The sequence below is a fragment of the Acipenser ruthenus genome, chromosome 21, assembly GCF_902713425.1.
Source record: "Acipenser ruthenus chromosome 21, fAciRut3.2 maternal haplotype, whole genome shotgun sequence".
Taxonomy (NCBI): domain Eukaryota; kingdom Metazoa; phylum Chordata; class Actinopteri; order Acipenseriformes; family Acipenseridae; genus Acipenser; species Acipenser ruthenus.
In genome coordinates, this window is record NC_081209.1 from 4,236,423 (window position 1) to 4,255,625 (window position 19,203).

Consider the following 19,203-nt stretch of genomic DNA (forward strand, 5'->3'; position numbering starts at 1 on the left):
GTATACATGCACATTAACGTTTTGTTTTTAATTGTATATTACGTGGTGTTCATATCAATCGGCCTTACATTATGATGCAAATGTCACGTTTAACGAGATTTCCATGTTCCCACCTCGGTTGTGGATGAAAAGCGCACACCCGCCGTTTTGCTTTCCAAATATTTACATAGAGAGAAAGCAGGCAAAACGAAACACGCATGAGAAGCACCAGGTCGTTTGTTTCAACAGTCATTGCAGGTGCATGTGTGTACTCGCTGCTTACCTAGGCTACATGCTTACTCGCAGTAATATTATCATAGTTTATGTTACCAACAGGCTTATACTATAGCCAGGTAACCTTGTTTTTATAATGGCCAGCTGAGTGCCAAAACCTCATACTTTCACCCTCAACCCAAGGTGTTGCAATTAAATAATTAACATGTTCCCTATAATATAATGCAGAGGTCAGGTAAAATTTCTAGTGGTTTAGGACACAGAAGTAACTAACAGTACAGACAGCATGCATGCTTATGACACACACTCGCTCCCCTTTCTGTATATTTCCCCTTAATAAGGATCTCATTTTGCAATGTATTGAGTCACTGTTTATTGTTTTTCGTGGTTTGCTTTGAAACACCACACTAGGGTAGTGCAGTACACAATCGGTTGCCTAGCAATCCTACTCGCTGTGTAAAAGAGAAATACAAAATCTGGAAGTACTGCATGTGCTGCTGCTAATCTAACTGCAAGTAATGTAGACACACACTGTCCAGCCAGTGCTATCAGCAGTGTTGTAGTGCAGCTGTGTTCTGGTGGTGTTGCACAACTGGAATCTGTCTTTGTAAAGTACCAGCACAGGCACACTCTACAGTGTGTAGACAGGGAGCTATACTGCAGCTGGTCTGAAAGGACTCTACAGCCTCACTACAGTCCTCTGTGTGCCAAGGCACCCAGCTCGGCCAAAACTGACATAAACGATGAAACTGCTGTACAAGGAGGCTGTGTGGTCTAGTGATTAAAGAAAAGGGGTTGTAACCAGGAAGTCCTCGGTTCAAATCCCACCTCAGCCACTGATTCATTGTATGACCCTGAGCAAGTCACTTAACCTCCTTGTGCTCCGTCTTTCGGGTGAGACGTAATTGTAAGTGACTCAGCATCTGATGCATAGTTCACACACCCTAGTCTCTGTAAGTCGCCTTGGATAAAGGCGTCTGCTAAATAAACAAATAATAATAATAAATAATGGGAGTCTTATTTCCATCCCTGTGCTGACACAGGGGCTAAATCTCACATTTACAATTTCTAATAAAATAACCAGTAATCCTGTACATTTAAGGAGCAACGGTTTTAATTTGGAAGCAGTTTCTTTACCTGTTAAGGCTGTTCTATGCAAAGGTCAGCCACGCAAGCACCCTCCAATGGGATTGCCCTTGAAGAGGACAGTAAGTGTGTGTTGATGCATTAATGGCCTTTACAGGATGTGAGGTAATGCAGACAAGGACTACCTCAGCCACTGTGAATGTGCCTTTCGCATGAACACTGTGCACCACATTGAGCCCAAGCATACTGCTGTAGGTTGGGGGGTTCCATTATTTTGACTGTTGTGTAAATTCCTGTTTGATTTTCTTGTGGGTAGCAGAAAGCTTCTGTGCAGTGATTTATTTAACTTCCGAGAACACAATTCATAGCGGGGAAAAACAAAACAAAACAACAATTAGTATAACTACATGACATATTAACTGATGAATTACATCTAGCTGTCTGATTTTGGTGTAGGCAAAACATTTTGTCTTAAAATATGTATTTGAATTCTTGGGTTAAACCTAAACTTGAAGAAGATGTGCGCATGCAAGCCTGTAATGGTTATATAGCTGCAGGATTGAAATCTGACAAAATCTTCCCAAATGAAATGTTGTGTTGATAAATTTGATCTAATTTGGCAATGGACTTTTACTATCCATCACAGTAAAGATAATACAACACAGTTGTTGTTGTGGGTAATGGATCTTTTTCTTAAAATCAGGATGTTTGTTCCCAGTGAATTCTCTGAGGTTTAATGGATCTGGTTTCTAAGAAAAGATGCAGAACAGCGCTAGCCTCAGGGGCCTGTTTCTCCCTGCGATTAAAACTGGATTGATCTGCAGAGAGCGGTGGCTACAGTGCCTTTCAAGCAAGCTTGTTCTTGTATGAAAATCAAATATATTCGTAAAGACATCAGAACACTTGCGTTACTGGATCAGGGTTAGTTTAAATGTGAACTGGTGTTGGGGGAGGTCAATTCACAGATGAGAAAACAACTTGCTATCCTAATTGAACCTGCTGCTTGCACTCTTAAATGCGTGCACATAGCTAGACCCAGCTCTCTGTGAATGCCCTATTGATCTGTCTTTGCTTTTGTAAATGTTCTATGTGTGTTGCCTTGTCTGTATCAGTTCAGATGCCTTGTAGGGTAAACTTATATCTGCTTTGTGTCCAAGAGATAGCCATCTGGGGTGTGTGCGTGTGTGTGTGTGTGTGTGTGTGTGTGTGTGTGTCTGTGTCCACTAGGTGTAACGTGATCTGGAATTCAAGACCAGGCAATAAACTGCAGTCTGATCTTCAACTTGCGTGGAACGCTTATAAGGCTACGTGACATATAAAATATTTAAAATGCAAAACGACGAAAGGAATTGTAAGAAGATCAACAGCAGATATTTAAATAGGCATTCCCAAATTATAAATTAAATGAATAAATAAATACAAATTTTAAAAATCGATTCTGGTTTGATACAGTGGTGGGATACAGAGGAACGTGATATGCCTGTGAACAGCAGGGGGCGCACTTGCACCTACTGTTCATTTGTTAGGATCACTGCTTACCAGTGACATAATGCACTGGGATACAGAAACACATGAGGATTGGGTTCTGTACGATCAAATCCGACAACTGCACTTCCAAAAGATTAGTCGCTCCTTGCAACCTCACTCATTATTCACGTCTAAATTATATTGAGTGTCTGCCTCTCTTCTAGAAACATTAGGAACTGTAAAGAGGAAATATAGGTGAACGGGAAAGTAATGCAAATACAGATGTAGCAAACAATAGAAATGAAATCAAATGGTTTCAGAATACAAAGCGACAAAGCTGCTGTTTTAATGTGGGCAAATACAGTACGTGCTGCTTGATCTTAAACACGTTTGTATGTCCAGACAGCTCTCTTTGTTGTTGTTGGGTGCGTTTGGATTTTGCATTTACCCTTTGCCCTTCCGATTAAAGCAGAGCTGTATCAATCTGCTCGCTGCAGACGCGCTGGTACTTTTTTTACAGTCCCAGTTGCTAAATTTAAACAGACGGAATGCCTTAGGGAAGGGCTTGAGAGAAGATCAGCTTTTTTCGTATTGACAGTTTTTCACACACAATTTGAAATCCGCTGAGCTTTGGAGCCCTGTCTGAGCTGCACCAGGAAACCCTGCAGGAGGGTTGGGATGATGCAGTGCTTGTAAATGGGCACGGAGGAGCAAAAGGCAATCAGGATTTATTGCACCTCATAGAGACCCTTTTGAAGTGATGCAGCAGGTTAGTTAAGCAGCTTTATCATCCTTCAGGTTTCTAAGCAGCTAACCAGTCACTCTTGCCACACGTATAAGTCAATAATAAGCTCGTGTGCAGAGAGCAAAAACAGGTGTTTGGAACTAGTTATTACCAAAAGGCATCTGCATGCACTTCACTTGACAATTGACACTGCTGATTGCATGAAGTCTGCATGAAGAACCGCAGTAACCCGAGGCCTCCCCTAGTTGGAGCTATATAGCATTTAAAAAGGTGTTGATTCAAAAATAATATTCTAAGATAGGGGTGTACAGTAAAGATTCCATATAGCAGGATATATATATAAAATAATTTTTTTAATTTTTTTTTTTGGGCTCACGTGAACAGTTCTTATTTGAGATATGGTTTTGACATTGATGCAAGGCTTGCTTTGCCACTGTACCTTGTCAATGGGGAAGTGGAATGGAAACTTCCCTTAAGTAAAATGACTGACGCTCGGCCCATGCAGGTTTCATTATGTCCTCTTGACACGTAACACTTCTTTCACAGTCAGGTGGTGTACTGTTACCGGCACCTTTTGTTCATCATGCAACAAAAGCTTCTGTATTTACAGTACTGCCTTACAGAAAATATGAGTTTCGCTGAACCTTTTTCATAAAAAGAAGTCCCATTCATATTTAAGTTTCTGTAATAAATCACAATACATGGCTTGTAATATCTGGGCTTCAATTACTTTATTACCTCAAGCTTAAGGTTTGCTGTTGGTTATATGACCAATGAAACCCTTGCTTACTGCTTTGTTAAACCCCTCAAGCCACTTTATACAATATATATATATATATATATATATATATATATATATATATATATATACACACACACACACAGTGTATTAAATGGAAGTTGTAATGTGTCTGCCATTAGCTTTCACTAGGATTCCAGTTCATGTTATCCTGCTATACCAGGGCATGGTACAGTTTCAACAAACATGTGTCACATAGGCTCCCATGCACAACACAACACAGCCTGCTTCTGAATGACTGGCTCTGTTAAAGTAAGAAGAGGCACATTATTGACCTTTTAATTTATTCAAATCTAGGACTTTAAAAAGACCAAAGTCCAAACTTAAACACGTCACAAAATGGCTAAAGAAAAGTGGAGACATCCAGTATACTTGGAGTTTATCCATTCATACTGGGGTTAGGGTGAGGCCAGTTGTATCTGTTTCTATCTTTGAAACATGCGGTTCATCCTTCAGATACCGGTTCACTGCCTGGTCTTTTTGTGCATGTTATCATTCAAAAGCACGAAGTTAGTACAAAAGCATCCCTAAAAGGTTTCGCAGTGGGAGGAAGGACCTCAGCCTGGCCGTATACCCTGCTGTCAAACTGCCTAATCAATGCCTGTGCCATTAAAGGTGCTCCAAAATGATCTTTTTGGACCATCTTCTGCTTCCATTGTGATTATCCATTGTGCAAAGCGGATGCAGTGGACCTTAGGGAACTCTACTGAAAGTTCACAGCCCACCTTTTCTCATTGGGATGCATATTTATTTACTGTTCTTGAAACACAAACCTGTGTGGCAAACGAGCCGAGCCGGTAGGATTTCTCTCATACCAGAGGATCATTATAATTGTTGTGTGCCGAGCCCTCCTAGTGCGATTGAGTGCCTGCAGCTATGAGAATACTCTCTGGTTTCCAGTTTCAGAAGCTGAGCTGAAACTCTCATTTACTCTTCTAATCTGTGGATAAAACAACATTACCCCAGATAACTCAATTACCTAGCTTGCATAAGCCCCAACACAAAGAGTAACTTTACATTGTACTGTGATTCCTTCAGGATTTGAACACAGACCTTGGTAAATTGAAAGGCGGGGAAGGGAGGTGATTAAAAGACAACGGCTCCGTCTGTAGTCAGTGTTGAACACCTGATTTGAAAATACTGTGCCGCGGGTCAATGCGATACCCTTTGACCTCTGAAGTTTGGACTTGTCTATGACCTTATACAGGTCATACATGGTCTCATCTAGGCTCTCATCAGTAATATTCATCACAAAACCACTGCACAATTCTGCAGGAAGTTTCCTAAATGTCTATTACCACTGCTCACAATGTTTTCAGTTGCAGAAATTCGCTTCCGACAGAATTTATAAATGACTCAGACCAAGGAAACCAATGCATAAATGACGTCTGAAATACACGTGTTCTATTGTGCAGATTCTGAATTATACTTTTGTTTTCAAGCTAATTCCGAATGAAAGAATATTCAAGTAGTGTATGGAACCAGTTGCTGGTTTTTATGTGCTCTGTATTATGCATTTTTTAATTACTAATATTAAAAAGTAAGTCAAATAAAATAATATATATAATTTAAACTAATAACTTGATTGCATTTTTTGTCTTGCAGGATTTTGGGAGTGAGGATGAGCGCAGGTTAAACCAGAGGTAAGTTTCAGTGTCTCTGTTCCGCTGCTCAAGAACTTCAAACACATGGCTCTGTTGTTTCCTGTGTGTAATTAACACTGTAGCTGTTTTGGGGTTTATTTGTTTAATACCACAGTGGTTACCCACCGTCAAAGTGATTACATGTTACAAGATAAAGACAGATGTTGTGCATCAATTGAAAAGCCTATTAACAGGTACCAGACCTGTTAAACTTTGAGTCTCATTACACACTGCACAACATCTGTGCCAAAACTAGGTTTTGATGGTGTTTACTCTAGTTTGCACGAGTCTTCCTTTTGTGATGCTTTGAATGGTTCTCCTTTTTGTGTTTTCTGGTTGTCATTAACATGTTTAATCTCGTACCCAAACCCTTGAACTGCCACATTTTCTTGGTAACTGGGAGCTGTGGGGAAGGGATGAGGATGTTGGTCAGAATTGATCTTGTACAGAGCACCACTTTACATACAGCGTCTATAAAACTCATTTGAAAATGCAAGTACAGAAAAAGCAACCCAGATTGAGAGCAGAATTTAAAAAGTAAAGGAGCTAGCTATATAACGATTGTGCAACCTCGATCCAGGAGATAAAAATAAAAATCTTAAACTGGATTCCCTGTCCCGGGAGATGTGTTCTGTGTCCTTGATTCACAGTGCCTGTGGAAGGTAGGTTAAATCTCCAGACTTCTTTCTTGTTCTTTTTTATAGAACTGCAGAAGTTTCTTGGTATATGATACTAACTCCAGATTGGTGTTTCCAGTGCACCGGTTTGTAACAACAGTTGCTAAGATACATGGGTGATTGTGACATCACGTCCGTGATGCCCCATTGTGGATGGTATCCCAGGCAATGGTTGTTCTTTGAGATTCTGAGAGATGGAGTGATGGTGCTTCAGGTCTCCTCTCTGCACACAGGAAGGAAGCGCACGTACCTGTTTTGATTCTACATGACGGCATTTTTCATCTTGAAGGTTTATTATCTCTCTTCTTATCTTTCGCCTCTTTTGATAAAATTTATCAGATAGGACCTTTAATGTGGTGATTTGAGTGAAAGAGATGATCTGCATTCTTGTGATTTTTTTTTTTCGTTTGTTTTGTTTTGTTTAACTATTTGAAATAAGCTGCCTCCAGGACACCAGTTCATCTTTTGCTGTTTCCTTTTCCCCTTGTGTAAAGCATTTTTGCATAGCACCTGGTGCCACCTGTTATTACTGCGGTCAACCAAATATTGCAAATGGCCATGTAATCCTGAAGTACTGTAATCATTCCTAACTTTAAACAACAAGATTCTGTAGACAAAACGACGTTACTGAGTAAAGTAGGCATGTTTTTATTTGTTTAAATTCACACTGCGTTTTGAATCCGGACAATGAATCTTTGTTACTGCCTTGGCAAGGTCTGAACCTCGCTGGGGTCAGTATGGTGCATTAGTGCTCTTTGAAAGAGGATTTCAGCCTCAGTATTCCCTTTTGTTTGACTTTTTTTTTACCAAAAGATTTTTCAGTGATTTAGGAAGGCCGTTTGAAGTAAACGATCGGGCAGAGGTAGTCATTGAAGCTGCCTCCATTGTTTATTGTCTCTGAATTGAGGTCACGTGAAGGGTGTATTTCTTCTTTTTTTTTAGTCTCTGTGTCTTTTATTTTCTTGTAGAAGTTGCTGACTTTTGTTCTTGCTGAAAACAGGATGCTGAATCACACCCTGGCAAGCAGAGCTGCTTCCTGCCTTAGCGTGCTGAGCACAATAGGGAAGAGACAGGGAGCCCTCGGCCTCCCGACCCACTACAGGAGGGGCCGAGCCTGGCTGGGAAGCACATATAAATAGCGCCGGCTGTGTGTGCAGCCCGCAGCAGAGCACTGTGCAGGATGTTTTCTGTGTCCGGAGATTTATTTATTTATTGCCCATTTGAACCTTTAAACAGGCTGAGCCACAGAGCCGCTGTCGTCGACTCACACGCTCCGTTTTCAAAATGTTTAAACTTTGACCCAGATCTCCAGATCCACATCCTTATTCAGTGCTGCTGCAGAGGTTTGTATTTTAAAGAGGGGCTCTGATTGTTTTTTACTGCTTTCAATTTAATCTGGCTTTATTTCGGCACTTACACATGGGAAAATCATAACAAATAAAAAATCAATGAAACTGTGCCTGATCGTTGATTGAGAAAATATACCTGCTTTATGATGGCTAATGAAAGGATCTGTCAGAATACATTTCAATCCCGTTTTTCACTGTAATCATGTTTACAAATCAGACTTTATCAGATAAACCCTAAAATCAGAAGCCCAGATTATAAATATGCTCTGGTGGGAGTTTTTTTTTTTCTGTTTAAAAATAGTCTCTGATTTATAGTTGATGCAACATCGACGCTGCAATTAAAAATCTGATGAAATGAACCAAATACAACAGGAACAAACAGCCTTACGATCTCTTTCTCTTAAAGGTACATAGACTTTGGAAGTCGTTTTTTAGAAAGGATTTCCACATGTAAAGAGTGTGGTGCGTTTCTCCAGTGCTGAGGCGCCTAAATGGACTGAGGAGTCGTGATCTCCGACTGTCCTTTCCCCACGGTGTACTCTGACCCCATATAGTAAGTTCTGCTCACTGGTCTTAGAAAGCTGCGCTATCCATCCCTGTCATCAGTGACCCTCAAATACCCTGGCAGTGCGGGCGAAAAGGAAGAAAATGCATTGGGAAAGCTCTGCGTGTTTGTTCTGGCACGCCTGCTACAGTACATGGCTGATCATGCCGTCACGTCACAGGCATGCTGTCACGTCACAGTGCTGCTGATAGACAAAGGGATTAGGGTGCAGTCATTTATACACGTTTCAATCATTGGATCCAGTGTAGCAGACTGGATTGTTTTCATTTTCATCTTTCTATTAAGAATTTCTCTTTCATAACGTTATGAATGTGTGCTTTTGTCATCCTGGACAGCTGGATAAATAATACAAAAAAAAAAACAATGATGTTCAAAAGATTTAGTTGGATTTCCTGGCATGCAACAGAGCTGTATGGCAGTTAGGGTGAATATGTAGTAATCATGGGACTGGGAGACAGGAAATCCTCTGTTAGAATCCAAGCTCAGCAATCGAGGGGAGGTAGCATAGCAGGACATTCCGGGCAGAGGGGTGAATTTGAATGACCTAAACAGTTGTGAATCTTGACCCAGCCATCCTAAACACCCTATACATCTATGGCAGACCCACCAGTGAAGTAGAATAGGGCTGTGCAACTTTCTCCTGTACGGTGCCAGCTCTGAAGTGCCCTGGGGTGAACATGATGTCATTATTTCTTCTGTCCGTCGACACCAGCCCGTAGATTTGTCATCCCTTCTCGTTGGCAGTTCCGGAACAGTGGAACCTGAATCTGACACCGATCTGGGGAAGGAAGGACATAAGTGTTGGAGAAGCTGCAAAACTCTTTAGTCCTTTATTATTTTGTACTGGGAGGTGGTGCAGAGGGTAGTGTAGGGTTACAGTAAAAAAAGGAGGTGTGATGGTAAAGTGGAAAAAGCTTTGTATAGGATGCTGGTCTTCACCTTTGACGACCTGGTCCGATTTCAGCCAGGAGACAAAGTTAATTCAGTTCTGGTGGTATTGTCTGAGCTGTAAGTGGTCAAACACAATAATCGTCATAATGTTAATGGCTCTCAGACTTCAGTAACAGCTTGAATGAGGCATGGTAGAAAATTTAAAACAGTTCTGCATGGCAATGTGTTGGGTGTCAATTTAGATGAACCTGTTAGTCTCCCTAATAATTTGAAATATCATTGCTAACATAAAAGCTGAGAAAATGACTGTATGTGTGATTCAGTCTCTTTGCCTGCCTGCCTGCCTGCCTGCCTCCTTGAGACAGCTGCTACAGCAAGCCTGGCTATTTATTCAATTTCATATTCAGGAGGACAATTTGGAATTTATTAATACATCACTAACATCAAACGCACAACACCACTGTTTCAATTGCACAACTATTCACTTTGTTTTATGCCAGTAAATATCAAGGGCTAGTTATTGAAAGGAAAGTGCTGGCCAGAAGCTGCCCTGGGGTCTGATTTATCAAGCAAGGGGATCACTTTGGTCTAGTGCACAGTTTGCACAATACCAATCTCCCCAAGATGGACCCTAATCATGTATTATTTAGCAATGCCTTTGCACTTAACCATGAGATCTTGTGAACTAGCTGGTGTGTCTAACCTGAGCCTAGAAAGCAGTGATACTAAGACCCCCTTGGAGTGACCCTGCTACTGGTTTGGAATGCAGTGGTAGAGGGCCCCCTTGGAGGGGCCCTGTTAGACTAAATTCCCTGATGGAGAGCTCCTTTGATCGGCCCTGCTTGCTGGGATATGGTAGTAGAGAACCCCCCTAGATCAGCCCTACTAGAGTGGGATGCGTGTTTACATGTGCCTTCAGCCTTGGCCGCATTGGATGCAGGGTGCTGTGTGCTCTCACTTCCTTGCCTCTGCATCTAATTTCCTTACAATCCTTGGAGCTATCTAGTCCTTGGTCAGCCTTCAACAAGGTTATATCAGGAGAGAGAGAGAGAGAGAAGGGAAAGGCATGCTGAGTGTGCTACAGAGCAGAGTACCGGCAGTTACGCAGAAAGAAACCATCTCAGCGCTGCTCCTCTTCATTTGTATTTTAGAGGTGTTTTTTTTTTTATATATATAAATCCCACCCCCCTCCCCAACATGGAGAGGTATTGTAAGCCCTGATGATATTCGAGGACAATGTTAGCTGGTCTTAAGAGGAAAGATAAGGTGATATCCTTTTACTGAGCTGCAGTCAGAGCTGTTGAGAGGGCAATACGATAGAAGAAATACCAGGAGAGCCAGATCAAGCCGGCACATTGCCTAGCCTGCAGTCGTACTGCCTGTGTGTTGCATGTGAGCAATTTACTCAGATTGCACCTGTAATGACATGCTGTCTGAAATACCTTTGAGATCGTGAAACACAGAGTTTGAGGGATTTCGTTTTGAACTGAGCAGCGCTGGAGGTTAGGTGAAATTGGACGTGTTTGTTTCACATTGGTAGTAAGTGAGTGTTGTGGTTTTAAAAATCTGTTAGCTGCAGGAAGGAAACACTTGAACAGAGTAAGCGAGAGAAAGAAAGAGTTAAGAAGAGTTTTGTTCTTTTGTTTCGTAACTAGCTGAAAGTGGGACGGGTGTTTGAGTTGAAGCTTATGCCATTCGGACTGATAAGAATATCCTCTGGAGACGCTAGTAAAATTCCTGGGCGATGTGGCAGTGTTTCTGTTGAAGACACTCTAGAGGGGAGGATGAGGAGACACTAGCTACGGCTGACTTGTTTAGAATCGGTTTCCAAACCTCAGCCGTGGGGTCCGGCTAGCCCTGATTAAACTGGGACGGGAGAGTGTGAGTGAGCAAGCAGGATGCATCTGGTGGTGGAGTCCTCGCAAGACGCCGTGCTGAAGATGCTGCCCTGTTTCGTGGAGAATGCTGTCTTGACCCAGAACGAGATCTGCCGAATGTAAGTCCCTGCTGCGGTAGCTCTGACAATGCAAAACGAAGTAACTCCATCAATGATTTCCAGAGAATAGTGGTACATAAAACGCATGTTTTATGTGTTTAAAATGTTTGATCGTTTAACTTACTTTGAAGCTATATCCGGAAGGAATTATTCCACTTATTTTTCATTGAAGCATTTCCCCCCTTGTGAACTGTATAAGGCTGGAACATCTTCACTTTATTTTTTCTTTTTCTTTTTTTTTTTTTTTAGCATTTTTGTTTTTCAATATTTTTCCTTACGATTTTATCATGAATGTAGACTCCAATTTATAATAATTCCCCCCCCCCGAGGATAAGTAATTAGGTTATATAAAATGCTTCTTTGAAACTAATTCAGTTGTTTTTCTTGATGCTGCAGCGACTCGGTACAGATATAAATAGGCAGTGCTGATTTAGAGTCAGTGGGAAATGCTGGCTGACTCTCCAGAGCAGTCTTGCTCTTGTTAAGTGCTGCTGCCTGTGGAGATGCCTGTCTGTAGTTCTCGTTTCAAAACAATACAGTGCTTGCATTAATATGTATGTACAGCTATGGCCAAAAGCTCAGCATCCCCCTAAAGTCAAATGAAACCTGCTGAATAATGTTACATTAACATATTGAATTACATACTTTGTAGTTTTCCATATACTTAACCAATGGAAAAATGTGACATTTTGAAATCTAACATGAAATACTGTACTACTAGCATAGCTTCCGGTAGACTTTGTAAATATCATCACATTCTGTTTTGTGCGTGTGTTTCTGATCAAACAGCAATTCTGCCAATTCCTTTTAAACAAACCATTGATAAACAGGGTTCCTTCAATGCAACTTTCAAACTGGGCAAACGGTTAAAAAGCAGATCAATCAAAGACTAAACAAAGACACTTTGCAAGCCGTCGCCTCCTCTCCCAACGTCTCCACATTGTGGCGCTCACGACAGCCAGCTCTTAAACAAGACAAAGCTTGTGTGGGCAGGGATGAGGTTTTCTTCCTGTGTTTGGAGATCCATTAAAACTGACTGAAGGAAGTTCTGCACATTGAGCAGGGCTGCTAACAATAGGCTCTCTTACAAAATGTTCTTGGCCACGATGTGATCACCAAGCCTGCCTAGAACGCTTTACCAGGTGTATTCCCAGATTGCATAAAGGTACGATTTTTGTATCCCCCAGTCGTTTTCCCATCTAAAAGGATTACATTTATTTCGTAACTGGGAAAGCCCTAAGAGGGACAAGCACCTGGATTACAGGCACGCCTAGTATACACTAGACACGTAACAAAAGCTAAAAACAGCTGACAAGCTGTGTCAAGTTTACAATGCTGTGCTTAAGTAATTCATACCACCTCGAAGCTTGCAGCACCTTGTTTTATCGGCAGACTGCTGAAGTTTACAGCTGAATCTCTATTCAGTTTGCTGTCATCTGTAAAGACTTTGCTGGAGATCCCCAGCTCTGCTTTACAACTCTGTTGAATTTAGGATCCTAAGTCTGAAATATTCCGTCAGTGGCGTCCCAGGTGATTCTATTTAATAAACCTCTATACTTATCCACTATAGAGATGTAGAAGGCTGACTTGGGAATCCTGCAAGACTTCTCTCCATGTGCTTTTCAATGAAGATTGCTTTTGTCACAGGCATTGTCCTCTTTCATGACAGCAGAGGGCCAGTGTAAATCTCAGCGCTGCGTCATGTCGGTTGTATTGCCAGAGTACAGTACCTCTTCATGAAAGTGTTTTAAAGTGTTGTTTGTTCTTGTCGCTGTTGATTTGCAGCCTGAGTGAGAGCTTCTTCATGGTAAAGGGAGCAGCCCTCTTTCTTCAGCAGGGGAGCAGTCCACAGAGCCAGAAGGTGCACCCCCATCACAAACATGCAGGTAAGGGAGACCCCAAACACACAGCAGCTTGGTAAACCCGCACATCCAAAACGGAATCTGTTTGAAAGCTTATTTTTTTTGCCCACTTAAGTGTATGAAATAGGTGTGCCAGATGTACAGAATGGTTCTCAAAGGAGGTTACAGAAATATATTTTTGTTCAACGTTTTTATCTCAAAGATATACACTCTGTACTTTCACACATCATTAGATTCAACCTTAAAATCTTCAGTATCCGATGCAGTGAAGCTGCGAGCAGATAGGAAGATCACGAGACAGATCTGTAAAATTAAAACTGATTGGAAAGTACTGTGTTTTTTTTTTTTTTTTTTTTTGGATTATCTTGGAATCTGTTCCATGCTCTAGAATGGCACGATATAGGGGTTGATTTTAACAAAATAGCTAATCTACAAAGTAGCAAGTAAGGAGCCCACCCCGCTGGCATCTCACTGTTGCAAATGCTTCCACAGCGCACACACACATTTGTCATGTCTGCTGCGGCTCTTCTTTTTGTGTTTCTCGATTCCCTGTCTTTTGTGGAAAATCAAAGATAAAAAAGGATAGCAAATGGATCTGTCGAGACAAGTCAGAAATCAGTCACAAAGTTGAAGCAGTACTAAATCGTACAGCGGTTGTGCAATGTTTTATTGACTTAACCACATTTTTAAGAAACTTTTTCTGATTTATGAATTGTCATCATGGCATGTGTTTAATAGATGAGCACAGGCCTTTAATGACCTGGTCTCGTTTAAATGGATATTTAAAGACTGACTCAGGGTGTGTGAACCCTGAGGGGGCTTTGCAACCTGAATTCAGAACAGAAGAGCTACTGCACCAGTTCTAATCTAACCTGCGTGAACATGAAGCCTAGCGAGGGAGTGATACATAACTCCTTTAATGTTGCACTGTTGGTACTATAGATGTACTGTAGGTACATGGATATAGATTTATATAAATAAACCAGAAAATTCTTGTAAGTACTCTTAAGAGTCCCAGAGAGAATAAGAAAAAGGTTACGTTAGGTGGTGTGCTATTGCTTTTTAAATACGATGCATAGTTTGAATAGATGCATAAATAGGTGTGACCATTACTGGAAGATAGCTGGTTTCACGAAGGCTTGCTTGATGCAGACGGACTGATGAAACATTCAGGGAAAGGAAGTGTTGAAATGCTCTTGGGACAGAACACAGTCCTGCATTAACACTTGACCCTGTGAACTTGTGGATGGCAGCAAGGCAGGATTCTGGCCGTAGTTCCCTGCTGGGCAGTGAAAAGCTGTTTTGAAGGCTTTTGTCCGCGAGAGAAAGCAGGCTGGTTGAATGGGAGTTGCACAGGCAGTTGTTCAGTAGGAGAGGCACACTGTGGCACTGTCCAGCTGCTGCTTGGTAAACACTTTGCAGCACAAAGGCTTTCTGTTGGTCTGCCCAGACCGTCCCCTCCACCTTCGTCTGGCAGCACTTTGCTTGTTGTGGGTTAACAGGCTCTCTTTAACCCCTGAAGAGGACAGACTTTTGGAGCACCAGAGGGGGTTTCTCTCTCTACTCGAGTGTCATTGAGTTTGTGTCAGCTGAATTCTACAGGCATATTTGGCCTTAGGTTAAGTTTTTTTTTCACATTTTTAACTTGACACACTCGTGTTGGGACAGTATTTGAACACCAGTGTTTTCCTTATTAAATGCACTCCCCTCAAAAAAGTATTGGGACACCCTTGCTAGTGTATATTTATGTTGGGTCCTGGAAATAGAGACAAAAGGATACAGCCTATTGTGACCACAGTATAGCGATCTCACATCAATGACCCGGAATGTAAGGGAAGGGCATATTTTTTGCTTGACAATTCAATAAAGTGGTTTTCATGATGCAATTTTTCCATTCATAGTAATGTTGATTATTTTATTTATTTTCTTCAAGGTGATTTACCTCGGCACCTTCAGGTGATGATCAACCTTCTCCGATCAGAAGACAGAATTAAACTGGTAAGAAAGAAAGGTTTTATTCCACAGAACGGGGACACATCATTGGGGGATCAGTATCTAAACTGCACCTTGACTAACAATAGGTCTTACCGCACAAGTGTCATCCCAACTGGATAAACCCTTCTTTAGCTATATGTATTTAATTGTAGGATACAGTACATGTAGTAGGAGCGCTCCCGCTGTCTTCCATGCCAGAGATATGCCAGGAAAATCCAATGTGGTGTCTCGGAAGAAACGAGTCAGACCTGCACTAAATGAAGAGCTGCTGCTTGTGTGTTTGATGAGTGAAGATGTCCGTTTCCTTCCCTCTGTGCAGGCTGTGCGCTTGGAGAGTGCGTGGTCAGACCGGGTCAGGTATATGGTGGTCGTTTACAGCAACGGTCGCCAGGACACAGAGGAGAACATCCTGCTGGGCATGGACTTCACCAACAAGGAGAGGTACCCATGATGCAGTCTCTCGGGTAGACCGACACACACACACACACACACGCGTGTTCATTAGAACTGACTCCCATGAAATGTAAAGGGGCAGGTTCACCATATCAATGAAACCTGGCACTCAAGTTTCTTATATCAAAATAAATTGCTTTTTTTTCTTTTTTTTTTATTTTACACTTGCTGGTGCGTTTTCCTGTTTTAATCATACATTTTGTTTTGTTTCTGTTTTTTTTTTTTTTGCAGTAAAAACTGCTCAATCGGAATGGTGCTGCCGTTGTGGAGCGACACCAAGATCCACCTGGATGGAGACGGGTGAGAAGTCTCTTCTGTCTGGGGGAGGAGGGAGACAGGGGGCATTGGGAAGTTGATAACGTTGGCGGGCTGCTTTTAAGGTCTAGCTAATTTTCTCCACACCAGAACACAATGAGACATCAAACAACTATCCTGTGCTTTCTTTGACAGAGGGTTCAGTGTGACCACAGCCGGAAAGACACGCATCTTTAAACCAGTGTCGGTTCAAGCCATGTGGTAGGTAGCACGTTGCTTCATTGCCGTGCACAGTAATCTGACCATTCATTCATTGCTAATTGGGTATAATGTGGCTATAAACATTTAACAAACATAGAAATCGCCCAGTCTTTCCCTTACTGAGTTCTGAGCACAGAGGAGCATGTTTGCTCTGGCAGCCTGCATTGACTCAGGAAGATCAGAATTGCTGCTGAGCCCCTGCGCCATCTAGTGGTCTGCAGAGGTATATGCAGATACTGTAGGTGCAGTATGCCGATCAGTAGCAAATTGTTTACTTACTATATAAAAACCAGGACATAGTTTAACCCTATCTGTGTCAAGCCAGTTTATCCATGGGTATTTCTGTATGTAAACTCACTTTCCACTTGTGATTTGCTTGGATCATGATCTTGGAGCTATGAAGAGTTGGGCCAGATCAGATCATGCATATTAAGGTTGTCTAAGAAAGCTTTAAAATCCTAACTAACTAAACCCTGTGTCTCGAATTCCATCGCTGCAGGTCGGCCCTGCAGATCCTGCACAAAGTCAGCGAGGTGTCCCGTCGGTACAACTACTTCCCAGGCGGGATGTCCCTGACCTGGACCGGGTTCTATGAGAGCTGCATCTCCTCAGATCAGAGCTGCATTAACGAGTGGAACACCATGCGGGACCTGGAGACCACGCGGCCAGACTCCCCAGCCTTGTTTGTGGATAAGTAAGTGCTGCAGTGCTGCTGCCTTTAATGCAGACTCCCTCTCCTGTTGCTTTGCACATTTTAATGTTTGTCTGCTGAAGAATCTGGGCACGGGCTAGCTTTCACTAATCGTTTGTTTTCTCTCATCAGACCTACAGAGAGGGAGCGAACGGAGCGTCTTGTGAAAACCAAACTCAGGAGCATAATGATGTACAAAGATCTGGAGAATATAACCTCCAAGGAGGTAAGTGGAGAGAGTGGAGACAGCGGACCTGTTGTGTCCCCTTTTCATCTGCCCTTGGGCTCTGCAAAGCCTTTGCTCTAAAGCAACACCTGCTGTAGGAAGGGGGACGGGAGTAACTGCAGGCTGCCAGGGCTGTCACCAGCATTTTACACCAGGAGTACAATTTTTATTACAGTATTACTTTATTTTAAAGGTTTGCAAATACCTCTCTCTGAAATGCATTATTGTGGAACATTTCCTGCTGTGTAACTGTAATCCTGTGCTTGCCATATCCACTGTATAAGATCGCTTCTCTTCTCGGTGTTCCTCTGTGTCCCTCTCAGATCCGGACTGAGCTGGAGCAGCACATGAACTGCAACCTGAAGGAGTATAAAGAATTTATCGACAACGAGATGCTGCTGATCCTGGGCCAGATGGACAAGGCCTCTCTGATCTTTGACCACCTCTATCTGGTACGTTCTACCCCAGGAATATACTGAACACCGGAGCTGTTAATCCTGCACGCTGCGCTGGTGTGGGATGTTACAGGTGTTGGTTTTGGTGGTTGCGGGTAAGGCAGAGGGAACACAAAGCCACTTTTTCAGGCACAGTGGCTTGAAACCTGGTTCCAGGAGACCGAGTTTGAGGCAACTTTACTGTATCAAACCCCAAATCTCCCCTGGTGTCCCATGCAGTGGCCTGAAACGCAGTCTCCTGAAACCCAACTTTCAAGCCTTCGTGTTCCCTCAGCTTTAGTTTGCTTCAGTGTTCCCTTCAATTATTATTTGGACAATTTTTACACTTTTTTGAAACACTTTTCCCCTCAGATTTTCTATTCTAAAATAACTAACTGTTGGATTTTTATAAAATGTTTTTAAGTGCTGTGTTCAAATATCTTTTTTATAATTATCAATCACAAGAGGTGTATTTTAAAATTCTCCATGGAAACCTTCCTCGAGATGGAGGAAGGAAGAGCCACTCTAGAGTACAAGGGCTCTCGTGTCTGCTGGTTTCGGAGGTGCCTGTGCCCGGGTGAGAGCTCTGGAGAGGGGCTGTAGTGTCTGAGGCTAATCACAGAAACACTGCCTCACCAGCTCTACTGTTCTGTTGCAGGGCTCCGAATGGAACGCCTCCAATCTGGAGGAACTCCAGAGCTCAGGGTGAGTGCTGTTTCACTGTTCTATTACAGATAACATGAGCGCACTACAGTACATGCATCTGCATTGAATTCTATAACTAATGTATTCAATATATACAGTTGTACAGCACATACGTAGTATTAACTGTTAATACATGTAAAAACATAGGAACATTTCTGAACGAGAGGAGGCTGGTGGCAGTATTTTTGTTTGTGCTTTTAATAAATTGAAATGAATAAGTCATTACATTATGTGAACTACAGTTCTGAGTACCATTTCCAATTATTTTTCTTTATCATTATTTCATTTCAGTGTGGGGTACATCTTGAACATAACCAGGGAAATCGATAACTTTTTTCCCGGCTTGTTTGCATATCACAACATCCGGGTATACGATGAGGAAGCCACAGACCTGCTGTCCCATTGGAACGACACCTACAACTTCATAGTGAAAGCCAAGTAGGTGTCAAGATAAAGTCCTGCTTTCTGAGATGCAGCTCGCCTTGGGGTGGAGAAAGCAGTTAGCTTTAAACCATTCTGTACTGTGGAGCTGCTAGAGATCATAGCATGAATTGAACAGGATCTGAAAACGGTGACCTGGAGTTTTCCCATGATTCATTGGCCAGCTATAAGGCAGACAAGCTTCAATGGCTTGATTTAAAAGCCCATTAAGAGATAATAAACTGCTACTCCAGCACCAGTTATTCAAGTTAATTAGGTGTAAAGTACCAGAGATTTGACAGGGGCACATAAATCAAGCTTACAAAGGGATAAAAAAATATGGCTAGAGATGAGATACTTTGTTAGAATGTGCAGTCGTTCATAAAATAATTTAAGAACTGCAGGGTTATAGGGTTACAGCCCCAGCTATGCCACACTTGTATCTACCAGCAGGGGGAGCTGGTTACATT

The 19,203-nt window shown here is 42.1% G+C and overlaps 1 protein-coding gene across 2 annotated transcripts in view; it reads left to right on the forward strand.

Annotated features, from left to right (window-relative positions):
• Positions 1 to 19,203, forward strand: part of LOC131699031 (protein phosphatase Slingshot homolog 1-like) — a 29,137-nt gene that overhangs the window by 1,206 nt on the left and 8,728 nt on the right. Inside the window, exons 2-12 of one of the 2 annotated variants that reach the window (XM_058994414.1) lie at positions 5,916 to 5,953; positions 13,217 to 13,317; positions 15,227 to 15,291; positions 15,608 to 15,729; positions 15,973 to 16,041; positions 16,192 to 16,257; positions 16,757 to 16,951; positions 17,081 to 17,174; positions 17,498 to 17,626; positions 18,267 to 18,313; positions 18,605 to 18,751. In XM_058994414.1, coding sequence (XP_058850397.1) covers positions 5,916 to 5,953; positions 13,217 to 13,317; positions 15,227 to 15,291; positions 15,608 to 15,729; positions 15,973 to 16,041; positions 16,192 to 16,257; positions 16,757 to 16,951; positions 17,081 to 17,174; positions 17,498 to 17,626; positions 18,267 to 18,313; positions 18,605 to 18,751 — 1,073 coding nt within the window. Of the gene's footprint in view, positions 1 to 5,915; positions 5,954 to 10,375; positions 11,432 to 13,216; positions 13,318 to 15,226; positions 15,292 to 15,607; positions 15,730 to 15,972; positions 16,042 to 16,191; positions 16,258 to 16,756; positions 16,952 to 17,080; positions 17,175 to 17,497; positions 17,627 to 18,266; positions 18,314 to 18,604; positions 18,752 to 19,203 lie in introns of those variants that run through there. The other variant, XM_058994415.1, reaches the window with a different exon arrangement.